We start from the raw sequence: 14632 nt of genomic DNA on the forward strand, positions 1-14632 counted from the left end.
GACAGAAGTCCCCTGGGCATGGCCATTGGGCAAGGGGGCATGACTCCTGTCTTTGCTAAGACAGGAGTCATTTCAATGGGGGTTGGGAGTTTTAAAAAAATGGCGCAAATCGGGTTGAGGCGAAAATTTTGCCTCAGCCTGACTTGCCCCATTTTTTGGTGCCCAAGCTCCATGTTCCCCTACGCCGGCGCTGCCTGGTGTACGTCATTTTTTTTCACGCACACCAGGCAGCTCCGCCGGCTAACGCCGGCTAACGTCATTGAATAAATACGGCGCCCGCATGGTGCTTCAGAATGGCGTTAGCCGGCATTAGATTTTTTGACGCACAACTGCGTTGGCGCAGTTGTGCGTCGAAAAGTATAAATATGGCCCTCGATGTTCTGTCTTTGACATCCAGTAAACAGTTTCTACCCTCCACCCCGCAAAAAAAGAGCTAAACTCAATAATAAACTCAAAAGATTGTGACTGCATCATAATTGAGGTAGTCAATAAACATTAATGAGGCAAATTTCATGTCCAAACCATATACCTTCCCCACATAGTAATCTGCCTTTTACCACATTAAATATTAAAGTCTGAGCTGCTAAGTAAAATGCCTATTCCTGCATTTGTCAGAATTGCACCCTGACCAGATTTAAGGGCCACAGTTCCACATTTGCTGCAATTTGTTTGTACCTTGAAATGTCTAGAATAGCACATTCCTGTAAAATAATTTAAATCTAACTTATGGTATTTCAAAAAGTGAATAACTGCTGAACATTTAGCATCATTGCCCAAACACCTGACATTAATACTTCCCAAGAGAAGCATGAATAAACATTCAGATAAAATAAACATTGTAATATTTTACTTCTAGTCCAATTTCCTATTTTTTCTTCATTTTTTCTCTTTATCACAAAAGTAAAAGCAGCTACCCCTTTGTGCCCCACTCCCCCTGAAATTTACCTCTTTCATCCTGAGCACACAAGTTTCTAGAATCATTACTTTCAAAACCAGTTTCTTCAGTGTCTTCAACATATTTCGCCTTCCTTTTTAATGAGATTGAAATGTGCATGGCTGCTTCAAACTCTTCCTCAATGATAATACCATCCTTTCCCACATTCAATGACCATGCCAGCAATTACAGTGTCAAAAAAGGATGACTGTTCCAGGGCTCTAAAGGCAGAGTTTATCTCAGTATATGAAACTTTTAGGGAAACTGTAGACACTTTTTTCTGGTCATCAATGGCATTCACAGCATTAGATGGAGCAGTTTCCACTGTTGTTGACTTAAGGCAGACACTATCATTGGGGTAGCAAACAAACTACAATTGTTATCAGTGTCTTTTAGCTGCAGTTCATAATGTGGGTCAAGTTGCACCTTGAATGTTTCATTGGCTGTACCTGTGCTGGAAATTAGGGAAGATCCTCCAGCATGATTACTTAATTCCCTTCACCACAGTTTGTGGTTCTCAGCACTCCCCCACCTTGGCACTGGAGGGCGTTTGCTGTGATTGAGCAGCCAAATCCTCATGGGGCGTGGGAGCCATGATAGTTTGATCAGGAGAACCTGGTGAAGCTCCCTTATTAGGTTCAATGCTCTTTCCAGCACCATTAACAACACCTTCTTGTTTTCCCGCCACAAAGGGAGTTTATTTTTCTGAGGTTTCTTATTCCAGAGAAATATCCACCTTTTTATCAGACAGAGTTAAACCAGTTTAGAAATCAAATCCCTCCTCCAAACCAAGTCTGATTAATTCTTACTCTTCTGCTTTAACATACTCCCTTGACCACCCTCTCTCTGGTGGGTAGGAAAAGGCTCTTCTATCCATGCAGCTTTAGTTTTAAAGGCATACGAAGAGGTGCATTTTTTAAACTCCTTTTCAGTTGAGCCACAAAGATTGCACGTTTTCTTAATCATGGTCAGTATTTCTACACTTTGTGCAGAAAGGTGCAGTACAATATTTAGCCAAATGCCCCTCCAAATTTCATTTTCTGCATCTTTTTGACTGACCCACATAGAAGACAGTGCTTGTCCAGTCTAAGAGCACTTGGTATATGCCTTAATCCTTCAATGGCTGGGTCTCTTTTTAAATTCGCTGAGGCTTTGAAGTAGCCAGTCTTCATTCTATCAGCATCTCTCACTCTGGCCCCATGTGAAACAATGTAAAACTGATTTAGCCAGGTGATTATGTCAGCACTCTAAACATATTCATTAAACATGGAGACATTCGCCCATCTCTTCCGAGGCTGAGCTAGGGCACTTATGTCAAAAACCTTCAGAGATGCTGTATCATTTTTATCTTTAAAGTGCATGAGGCATTACTCAAACAAAGCAAAGATGATGAAAATCACTTCAAAAACTTTACCTCAAGGAAAAGCAAACAGGTAGTCAATCTGATCTGAATCCAAGTTCCTTCTGCAGCACTGACTGGCTGAATATCAATTCATCTGTCTAGATGCCTTGAATGGCCGAGAACCTCACTGCATTTGTGCACACTCAAGCAGCCACCATCCCCACAGAAACCCCTTCCGGAAGGGTCTCCTGATCTCATGCTGAAGAGAAGAGCTGCAACTGCTGGAAAAGCAGGAATCTTCTCCTTGAGTACCTAGGAGAAAAACAACCATGTGACCATGGTATCTCCCCTTCCAGGAACATATTGTAAAGTTTTGTTAGAAGTCGGCTCAGCAGCCGGTACAACTTGGGTCCAGTGACAGTGTGCATGGGACCCATGTCTGGGCAAACTCATCCCACCTAGAGCGCATACTAAAGTCTTGGAATGGATAGGCAGCAACTCAAGTGACAGTGTACATGGGACCCATGTCTGGGCATACTCATCCCACCTAGAGCGCATACTAAAGTCTTGGAATGGATAGGCAGCAACTCAATTCCTGGTGGAAGGCCCAGAGAAAGGGGCAGCTCCTCCGCTAAGGGAAAATAAAAACGAAATGATAATAACAAAGCGATTTTATCGGTTTTTTTTCCAGGGAGCCGGGTTAGGGTAGGGTTGGGATGGAGGGGGCCGGAGACGACTGTAGGAGTGGAGTGCACAATAAGTGCGCATGTCTGTGTGGCTGGCCATGTTGGGCTGGCCAAACAGACATGCGCAATTTGCATTTCTCCACCCAGCTATATTGAACAGCTGGGTGGAGAAAGTGCAGAGGCCTACACTCCCTTTGTGAGCGCTGAAGCAGGGCGCTCATATCAATCGTGACGCAGTTGTCATGCTGGTGACAGAGCGTTGTGATTGGCTGGGAGCCTGTGTGCTGCCACGAAGAGAATTGAGGAGATGCATCTCTAGAAGTAAGGTAAGTTTTGGGTTTTTTTTCTTTATCCCCTCGCCCCACCATCCCCGTTCAGTAGCACCCACCACTGCCAGAGAATACATGATTAATGGGACCACATTCTTCATACATGAGTGATGGGCAAGAACTGGTAAGGCCTTGGTTCTAGGCAACTGTACTGAGACAGAGCTGTGCGAGAACATTTGGCGAGGACCATCCTAGACCTGAAAATTGACCATGAGCTGAGCAGCACAGAAATGGGATGTCTTATCTGGAAGGGCTGGTAATTGGTGAATAAGGTGCTATAACACCCATGTGAGAGTGCTTTCTGGTGAGGGCCAAGACACTGGATTGATATGCAAGGATTTAAGAATGTTCGGCTGAAATAGACCCTAGTAGCCCTAGAGCTGTGGCACACTGGGATGGTTCATTAGGCTTATATTTATGTCCAGTATTCTGAGAACAAAAACCTGTTACTATGATGAAAGGTATAAAAAGTCAATAAAAGAAGAACCATAGTTACATGATGTTTTCATTTTTAGGTGATTATACAATATTAAAGCTCAACATAGAGAAATTTTGTGTTATCAAATCTAAGATTCTATAGTATAAAAGAAATATTGTTTATAAAAACACAGCTTATATGAACATACTCAGGAAGTAATCTGACCCTAAAATATATGACAATATCACCAGAGAAGCAAAAAAAAATATCCCAGCTGGTGTCAAGTGAAGTAGGGACAACAAAGGCATGGTCACGGAGCTGCACAGTGATGCTGTCCACCCAGAGGTTTTCAGAGAAGTATTCATTGGGACATAAAGGTGCCATGAAGCTCACTGAAGTCATGGGCAGGTTGATGGCTCATGCAAGTCCTAGGCTGGCATCTGCTGCAACGTATTGCATGTACAACAATGCAGATCATTAATTCTTCCTTCTTTAAGTCCCATCATGCACCCAGATTTCTAAAGGGATTTAATGAACCTGTTTTATATTATTAACTAGAAAGGTTATGGCCCTGGGAACCTGCTGTATGCAAAATGTTTTCTGCCTGAGGGATGGTAAAGAAAGGCAAAGCACAAGAAAATAACCGCCTTCATATTTTTATGAGGTAAGAGATTTACTGTGTAGTGAGAAGAAGCTCTCAATGCCAAGTAGTGGTAAAGAATTCAGACTGAGAATTATATCGTTTCTCAAGGGTCAGCTGAGAAAAAGTCATAAATGTATTCATGAATGGTGGTAGAAGGGAGGAGGGAACAGGATTAATTATAGACAGGCAAGACCAAAAAGGAAATACTGGGAGCTGTGTGAAGTCCTATTACTAACAACAAACCTGGATGGGATGGACTCCTTGCTACATTTTATTTCACGTTTCTATTGTTATTGCTGCATGCTACCCCTTTTTTCACCACTCCCACGATGGGAGCAGAAGCCACTAGACTTGTGGAATCCTGCTTAATCTCACTCAGGGAACATGCAATTAGTATACAGTGGTAGAAAAGAGCCCAGATGTTTGCCATGAAAATGACCAGCCTTGATTATTCCTTATTTTTACTGAAACACCCCAGTACACATCACTTATTCACATCACTAAAAATCAGGAGTGTGATCTCTTGGCTACAAATAGTTTTGCACAGGAGAAAATATGCTTCAGAACTTAGCGAGGTAGCCTTTACAACAACATGCTTAATTTTTATTGGCTTATCCACTGCCTACAGTACCATTGGGTTCAGATTTACAGATTGTGCCTGCCAACACCCTTACATTTTACTAGACGAGCATTCTCTACAGCCAGGTACAAATTATGGAATGTACACTACTTGGATATCAGAATGAAAACCTACCTGATATCATTCATAATGATGCTCAGCTACTTGGTTTCACAAACTGTTTCTATATATTTCCCTTTGGTGCCACCTATGAGTAGCTATCCATGCCTTAAGTGGCGAAAGGCCCCATGTAAAATGTGGCATTTTATATAGTTGTATATCAATTTAGTTATTCATTGCATTTTATTAATCTCACTGTATTTATTTACTATGTAATGTTTTCTTGTCATACGTTGTGCTCCCTGTACCTTGCTATTTACTTTTGAAAGCTGTTAGAACTTTATTACATCAGTGCCTCTCAGTTGTATGCTGGCTCTGAACTTGAAAGGACGCTGTTGGCTGTCGTGGATCTGGAATAAACAAACCAGCTTAATTAATAACTAGAGCGTGAAGAGCAGTTTTTGCTGGATCTATTAATTTGCTGTGGTAAACTATTGGCCATATCTCCTACATTTTATGGTACCAGGAGTGGGGTGAAAACAATTGATCCACCGACCAGCACAGATTTTGTTTTAATTTTACCTGGGCATACGTTGGAAAGACTTACACCCAGCTACAATGCAGTCAAGCTATTGTGTTTTTAATTTTTACATTGGCTGTGTCGTCAAGGAGGCAATCGTGGTGGCAGTTGCCTGTTGTGTCTCTCGAACCGGGAGAGAGGATTTGCGGGCACCACGCATGTTAGCATCACGTGCACGAAAGAAGAACTCTCACCCAGTTGCCTGGATACCTGTTGCGACCTCCCACGTCGTATGCGCCTCACCAGTGTTTTGGGCACAGGAAGATTTGTTGGATTCTTGGAAACCGAAGACGCACCTTCCAGTCGTGTACGTGTCATCAGTTGCCTGGATGCGTCATCAGTTGCCTGGATACCAATGGCGGAGCATTGCGTATATGGAGATACGCTTCCTAATCTCTTTGTAACTGAGCTGAGTGTTTAAGCTGCACGTTCACTAACGTGTACATAGAGATACGCTTCCTAAACTCTTTGTAACTGAGCTCTGTGTTTAAACTGCACGTTCACGAAATCAGCGTTCTGCAGAGCTCCTGGCCTCATCCTACGAATGTCCAGCGTGTCAGAAGAAAAAAAAACAAAAAGGAGACATTTGACAGGAACTGTTCTGGTTTGGAAATCGTGGAGCTTATTTATTTATTTTTTCTTTTTCTCTTCTTTTTTTTGAGCCTCTTAGCTAAGTCACAGTCTACATTTTTTTCAGTACTTTTATATTGTTAGCACCAACATGTTTTGTTCAGGAGAATCCATGTTATGTGTTTGTTTTATTGAGATGCGTAGTCGTAACGCAATTTACTCTCAGATGCACACCTCAGTAGATCTATACTTTGCTTAATTTGTGAGTTCAACATGACTTCAAACCATACAGTGGTTCAACCTCCACCTTTCCTACAAAAAGCGGGAAAGCCAGAGATTAGGTGGAGCGAATAGTTGAGAAATTTTGAAAATTATCTTACAGCAAGTGATGCCAATGAGTTTTCCCCAGCTAGGAAATTGGCTCTTCTTTTTAATCACTTGGGGGTTGCAGGACAGCGAGTGTTTGATAATTTACCTGCCATTTCACCGCCGTTGGATGAAGATATTGTTTGGAATGTTTATGTTGAGGGAAAGGAAAGGATCAGGAAACAGTACTCTTATAAATCAAATGTTTTGTTAGAGAGATTTAATTTTGTGATGTGCAAGCAGTCAGCCGATGAGTCTGCGGATGAGTACTTGGCTACTCTGCGTGTGCTTGCTGCAAAGTGTGACTTTGGCAGCATTGTGGATGTGTGCATTAGGGATCAGTTTGTTTTCCATTGCCACTCCAAAAAAATTCAAGAGCGACTTTTGGCATGTCACAATCATTCCTTAGACGAAGCTATTGATATAGCAAAAGCCATTGAGAGATCTATCATTACGTCAAGAGTGGTGTGCGGTCAGAGTGAACAGGCTACTGTTAGTCAAACTGTTGATGACTCTGAGGTATGTTACATTAAGAAGAGGTCCTTTAAACAAAGAAAGGGGCAGTCTCAGGTCGCAAGATCTTGTTATCGGTGTGGTTCTCACAATCACATTGGTAATAACCAGTTGTTTCCTGCCTTGGGAAGGAGATGCATGAAGTGTCAAAAGACTGGTCACTTCCAAATGGTGTGTAGGCAATCTAGTCATAGTACTAATCCCTCGTACAATGGAACAAAAATGAAAATTAGTAATGTGTATAGACAAGACACAGATAATTTGACCCGTGACTGCACAAGTAAATTGTCCAATGTTGTTTTGACGGTAGATCTGCCCATTAACGATAATATTAATGTGGTTAAGCACATCAAGGGTCCAATTTGTGAAGCGCTCATTGATTCCAAGAAAGTTCTGGTCATGGCAGACTCGGGGGCACCTGTTACTATTTTGGCAGACAAAACTTACTATAATCTTTGGCCTGCAATAAAGATTTTAGAGTGTGCTGATATCAATCCCAAAGCTTTTGGGGACCAAGACATTGATTTTTTGGGTTTCTTTTGTACTACTCTAGTAATCTTGGGAAGGTATATTGTTACTAAAGTCTATGTAGCAGTAAATGGAAGGGACATCGTGGGATGGAAAGATTTAGCCAATTTAGGTACTGTACTACGTCCAGGGCATGACACTCCCATAATTTTAGGAGATAGGCCTCACTGTGAGGAAAAATATTCTGTAATGTCTGTAATGTCCACTAATACAGTGCCAGAACATATTATTTTGAAGTTTCCAGATGTTTTGTTGAGAAAGTTGGGACGGTGAAAGGTTTTGAACACTGAATTTGACTTAAAGAAGGGGCCATCCCAGTTTCACAAAAGGTAAGACCAGTTCCTATATCTGTCAGAAACCAATTGTAAGTTTTGCTTGACAAATTAGTGTTGGATGGTATAATTGCTCCTACTGACGCCTCAGAATGGGTTTCACCAATTGTTATTATGAAAAACAAAATGGCGATCTCAGGCTATGTGTTGACCTGAGATCTCTTAATAAGAACATCCTAGTGGATTGTCATCCACTTTCACGTATTCAAGAGTTGATAACCACTCTAGGTAATTGTAAGTATTTTTCCACTATAGATTTACATTCTGCGTATCACCAAATTCCGCTTAGCGAGAGCTCTCAAGAACTTATATGTTTATTACCCCTTATGGCGCTTTTAAATATCTCAGATTGCCGTTTGGGTTAGCTTCAGCGGCAAGTGTATTCCAAAAAATGATGGATTCATTATTTGGTCACTTAGGCAATGTCTGTGCCTTCCAAGATGACATCCTAGTACACACTGAAAGCTTAGAAAAACATAAACAAACTCTTGATAAAGTTTTTTGTATTCTCCAAGGTTGTGGAATGACCATTAAAACTGAAAAATGCTAATTTATGGTAGAAAATGTAGAGTACCTAAGCCATACCATCTCAGCTGATGGTATAAAACCTAAGTTGTGCAATCTGGAGGCAATCAAGAACGCTCCTTCTCCTGCCAATAAAGATAAATTGTGTTATTTTCTTGGACTCTGCGAATACTATTCAAGGTTTGTCAATGGACCCGTTAGGTTATTATTGAAAAAAGGCAATACATTTATTTGGGATGATCAGGCTATTGATGCTTTTGAACACGTTAAACAGAATGTGTGGTAGGGGTACTGGACATAGTTTCTGCGTCTGAAGGTTTCTTTTCTGAGGAAGACTGGAATTTAGCTATGTCCAAAGATGTGACAATGTCACAAGTTTTATATCACATTAAACTTGGTTGGCCCAACAAAAGGAAATACAGTGGAGAGATGAATACTTGTAGTCAGTTGGCAATGGAATTGTCTTGTGAGAATGGTAGCTGCATGAGGGGTTCTGGCTGTGTTCCACCTAGTGATTTAAGACCTAGATTAATTAAACCTGCACATGAGGGTCATCTAGGTGTTTCCGCGACTTGCAAGAGATTAAATGAAAAATATTGGTGGCCTAATCTAGATAAACAAATTTCAGATTTTGTCGATAAATGTCCATACTGTGTTGTGTCGGACAAACATTGGAAATTGAAAACAAAACCTTTACAAACTGTTTCTTTTCCAAATAAGGCTTGGAAAAGAATTGCTATGGATTTCTCTGGACCTTTTCATCTTTTACCTAGGAACATGAGATATTTGTTGTTGCCATAGACTATTTTTCCAAATGGATTTATTTTTCATTTGTGAAGGATGCCAATACAGATGCTGTGACTTCGTTCTTGTCAGACCTTTTCTTATTGGAACGTGCACCATCAGTCATTGATACCGATAATGGGGTGCATTTCACTTTTTAAAAAATGGGAAGCTTCATGGAAAAATTCAATATTAAACATTTGCAGGTGGCCTTATATAGTTCAGCATCTGATGGTTTAGTAGAGAGAGCCAATCACATTTTGAAGGAAGGGATTCAAACTGCTTTGGCAGGTAATCTTAATGTTTCTGATTTTCTTAAAGAGAAGATTTGGGCGTACTCCAATACACCACATTCTACCACAGGCATTCCCCCCTTCACACTTCTCAGAGGAAGGGAGTCTAGATCCAAACTCATACCAGCCTGGTTAGCTGACTCATTAGTTGACAAATTTAAGAATTCTGATGTGAAGTTGAGTGACGTACAACACAAAGCTTTGGAGAAACAATTAGTTCAGAAGTGTAATTATGATGCCAGAAATAAGGTAAAAAATACTGGAATTAATCTGCATGGGTGTTGATCAAGAAACCTCAGAAAATTTCCAAAGGAGAATCGAAATTCTCTTTGCCTGTCAGGGCAAGGGTGGGGGAATAGGAACAGCGTTGTACCTATTTCTATTTCACAGGCTGAAATCTTTAGAAAGGTTTATTCTGGCAGAGAAGGGGACTCCAGTTCCGATGGCATGTTTTTTAATGATTTCTCAACAAAGCAAGCAGGCAATAAAGAATTGAGCTCAGAAAGTTGTACTAATCACAATATGGAAGAAATTCATCGAAATGACATAGAGGACGTTAGTTCTCCAAAGCCTGCGCGTATACACAGTGATAGGATTGTTAAAATCCCATCTAAATTTAATGATTTTGTCTTGGGCTAATACTTATTTTTGGGTCTAGTTCTTTATTGGATGATTATGTGAATGTTTTTTTTTTCTCCTCTTTGTTGTTGTTTTGTTTGTTTATTTTGAGGGAGGGAGTTCATGTAATATGTGGCATGTTATATTGTTGTATATCAATTTAGTTATTAATTGCATTTTATTGATCTCACGTTATTTATTTACTATGTAATATTTTCTTGTCATACTTTGTGCTCCCTGTACCTGTATGTATGTATGGAGGTATTTGTAGAGCGCATTCCGGCCCGGGTGCATCGAAGCGCTGACTAAGGAAAGGCAGCAATGTCAGTGAAAGAGAAGTAGGCGATTATCGAGGAAACAGCCAGGTCTTGACCTGTTTCCTAAAGATCACATAGTTATGCTCTTTTCTAAGATCCAACGGGAGAGAATTCCAAGTCCTAGCGGCCGCTATAGTGAAGGCTTTATACCCCCACTTCACCTTCTTAGTGCGGGGAACCTGGATGAGAAAGGTATTGGCCGATCGCAACAACTGTGTAGATCGGTACCTTTGAAGTTTAGTAGTAAGATACTTGGGCCCAATCCCGTGCGTGGCTTTATGAGAGATACAGAGACCCTTAAAAGATATCCGTTGGGCTATGGGAAGCCAATGAAGATTTCTAAGGCTTTCCTTAGCAGAGACAGATCGTGGCAGATTCAGTATTAATCTAGCAGCTGTGTTCTGTACCTTGCTATTTACTTCTGAAAGCTGTTAGAACTTTATTACATCAGTGCCTCTCAGGTTCTAGAGTGTATTTGAGAGTCAGTGGTATGCTGGCTCTGAACTTGAAAGGACGCTGTTGGCTGTCGTGGATCTGGAATAAACAAACCAGCTTAGTTAATAACTATAGTGTGAAGATAAGTTTTTCCTAGATCTATTAATTTGCTGGGGTGAACTACTGGCTATATCTCCTACACCCCATTTAGTCAAAAGCAATATATAACTTCAACAGAACCATCAAGAACATTTGCATTTCGGATCTAAACTTATCAAATCCTTTTAATTTTGGATGTGTTTTTCAGAAACAGAATTCAGCATCCTGGGATTCACTGTCAGCGTGTTCCAAAGTATACAAAAGTTTAAAACATCAATAAAATGTACAAAATTAACCACGATTTGAATGCACCGGAAAGCTGTATTAACAAAAAGATATTGTAAACACATCATCTCTTGACAAGTACCTTTTTATGATTGAAATCTACAGCCTGTAGACAAGTGTGATATCTCCACATATATATGTATTTTATTGAATGCTAAGTACCCTATTGTGTCTAATTTCCCCCAACTGCGCTGAATGTTCCAAACGCAGCTTTTTTTTAGTTCTACCGTACATTCATCAAAACAAGAGCTCTAAAAGTACAATAAGACCTGCCCGGAATACATTTTAAAATTGTCCTTGTTGAGCGATAGAAACCTTTATACATACAGTGCAATAATTTTCGCATTTAAATATACAAATAGAATTTTGGGGGGGGGGTTCCGTTTTTTACAGAATGGCCTTTATGGCTACACAGAGGATTTGGTCACCTCAATCTTTTTTCTGAGCCCATTACTGGTGAGGATGAGCTCCGCATGGCGTCGCTTCAAGTTCTCTAACTTTTGACCTAGCTCTTCTGTGGCGTCGACATTGCCCTCAAAGTCCCTTAGCAACATCTCATTCCCCAGCAAACCACACTTATTCTGCAGTTTCACATTACTAATCCTCAGGCTGTCCCTCGCCTGCTTAGTCTTGGTTAGCACATCCCTCTTCTGGGCCACCAAGGCTTCTGTCTCCATAAGCTGTTCCTTCTTAACCAGGTTCTCTGCCTGCACAAACTGCAGCTTCTCTTTTAGGTGGGACAGAACCTGCACTGTGCCCGTGATCTTCTTTCGCAACTTGAGCAGCTCCTCGTTACGTTCCTCGATCTTCTCATTGAAGTTCTGGTTCTCGATTTTCAGCTGCTCAAAATCAATAAGGTGCAGCCCATCAGCAAGTTCTTCCTTGGCCTTCAGGGCAACCTCGAAGCGGTTGATCTTGTTCTTCAGTTTGATGTTCTCCAGACGCACCTGGATCAATGCGTCTTCCTTTTGCTGCTCCTTGGCCTGCAGCTCTTCCAGGTCCTTGGAGGCTACATGTCGCCCCTTTTTCCCGGTCAAGACAGACAAAGCCACCTCTCTTTTCTGCCTCTGGAAGAGCCTCCACTCCTCGTTTACCTTGTCTACTTTCTCCTGGCACTGAGCGCGCATCTCTTCCATCTGCTCGTTGTAAAATTCGGAGTCCTGTGCATACTGGTGCCGAAGCTCCCCCAGCATGGAGAGGTAGCGAATGTATCGGTGCTCCTGGTCCGCCACTGGCTTCTGCAGCACCAGCACAGGAGCCCGTCGCGCTGTTTCCTCGGCCTTTTTCCGACGGAAGTAGTAGTACAATTTCTGCTGATGCTGCCCATTTTGCAGCAGGATCTTTTCCCGCTCCATCAGCAAAGATCGGCAGCGCTCTAACAACTCTGCATGGACGTCCTCTTCCGTGGGAAGTGCTTCCTCCTCTTCTTCCTCCGCTCCCACGCCTTCCTCTTCCACGCCTTCTTCTTCCTCCTCCACGCCTTCTTCTTCCTCCTCAAGTATTGAGGTGGTGGCATGCGGAGATGTATCCTGCTCCTCGGACAGATCGCCTTCATCCGCTTGGACATCGGTTTCTTCCTCTTCAGGAATAGCATCCTCCTCGGGTGGGGATTCTGTTATTTTACTGAGGGCAGCCTTTACTTCTAGCGCCTCTTCTGTCTCTGGTGTACTAGGCGCTGGTATATCACTTGGCTCTGCTGCGGCAGGCGATGAAGTGTCCACACCTGGGGTGCCAGGCACTGGGGTGTCAATGGGCGCTGGGGCGTCAATGGCCACCGGTGCGCCCGACGCCGGGGTGTCAATGAGCGCTGGTGCATCTGGCGTTGGGGTGTTAATGGGTGATTGGATGTCGGGCGCTGGAGAGTGAGGTGTTGGCGTGCTAGGTACTGCTACGGCGGAAGATGTGACATCTGCCGATGCGCCATGCTCCGTAGACTCGACAGGTGCTGTGTCAGGTTCAGGGGCGCCCTTCGCTGCATGGTCCCGATCTTCCATCCCGGATTCTGTCACCCCCAACTCTTGGCGGCTGTCCTGGAGATCCCCTTGCTCTGCAGCGCCGTCCGATGCCATTCTAAACTAGGGATCAGCGTGCCGACGAGTGCGGTCTAGAGATGCAGATAAATGCCTTTCACTTCGTGCTTGTGTTTATGTTGCAGGTGTTTCCCGGGTAACCGACATTTCAGTGTAAGCGTGCCGTGCGCAGTCGCAATGGAGCTAAAGAATTGTAAGGACAGGCAACAACGTACTGTCATGTCACGTGACATCGCGCGCTCACCATTCTGTCTTTGCGTCACTGTGGCCTTGCCTGAGCTGCCCTCTATGGCTCGTGTCTGGTGTCAACGTGTTGCTTAACACATGCTGTATTTATTCTACCATATCATTAATTAGGTCCATATTTTAACAGGGTTTTTCTTATTTTTTTATGTATTTAGCGGCTTCATCAACAAACAAGGGGCCATATTTATACTTTTTGACGCAAAACTGCGCTAACGCAGTTTTGCGTCAAAAAAATTAGCGCCGGCTAACGCCATTCTGAAGCACCATGCGGGCGCCGTATTTAATCAATGACGTTAGCCGGCGTTAGCCGCCGGCGCTGCCTGGTGTGCGTGGAAAAAAACGACGTACACCAGGCAGCGCCGGCGTAGGGGGATATGGGGCTTGGGCGTCAAGAAATGGGGCAAGTCAGGTTGAGGCAATTTTTTCGCCTCAACCCGATTTGCGCCATTTTTTTTCACTCCCAACCCCCATAGAAATGACTCCTGTCTTAGCAAAGACAGGAGTCATGCCCCCTTGCCCAATGGCCATGCCCAGGGGACTTCTGTCCCCTGGGCATGGTCATTGGGCATAGTGGCATGTAGGGGGGCACAAATCAGGCCCCCCATGCCACAAAAAAGAAATAAATAAAAAAAAACACTTACCTGAACTTACCTTAATGTCCCTGGGATGGGTCCCTCCAGCCTTGGGTGTCCTCCTGGGGTGGGCAAGGGTGACAGGGGGTGTCCCTGGGGGCATGGGAGGGCACCTCTGGGCTCCTTCAGAGCCCACAGGTCCCTTAACGCCTGCCTTTTGCAGGCGCTAAAAAACGTCGCAAAAGCGGCCGTACGTCATTTTTTTTGACCCGCCCACTCCCGGGCGTGAATTTTGCCCGGGAGTATAAATCCGACGCACATGCCTCGGAGTCGATTTTTTAGACGGGAACGCCTACCTTGCATATAATTAACGCAAAGTAGGTGTCCACGCTAAAAAATGACGCTAACTCCATGGACTTTGGCGCTAGACGCGTCTAAGGCCAAAGTATAAATATGGAGTTAGTTTTGCGTCGAAATTGCGTAAAAAAAAACGACGCAATTCCGGCGCA

At 43.0% G+C, this 14632-nt stretch overlaps 1 protein-coding gene across 1 annotated transcript; it reads right to left on the reverse strand.

Moving 5' to 3' along the window:
- Positions 1 to 11178: 11178 nt before the first annotated feature.
- Positions 11179 to 13407, reverse strand: CFAP184 (cilia and flagella associated protein 184). Its single transcript, XM_069203223.1, has one exon. It carries the CDS (start codon positions 13342 to 13344, stop codon positions 11683 to 11685), a length of 1662 nt encoding a protein of 553 aa, XP_069059324.1. The 5' UTR covers positions 13345 to 13407; the 3' UTR covers positions 11179 to 11682.
- Positions 13408 to 14632: the final 1225 nt, after the last annotated feature.

Source organism: Pleurodeles waltl, chromosome 1_2, assembly GCF_031143425.1.
Source record: "Pleurodeles waltl isolate 20211129_DDA chromosome 1_2, aPleWal1.hap1.20221129, whole genome shotgun sequence".
NCBI lineage: Eukaryota > Metazoa > Chordata > Amphibia > Caudata > Salamandridae > Pleurodeles > Pleurodeles waltl.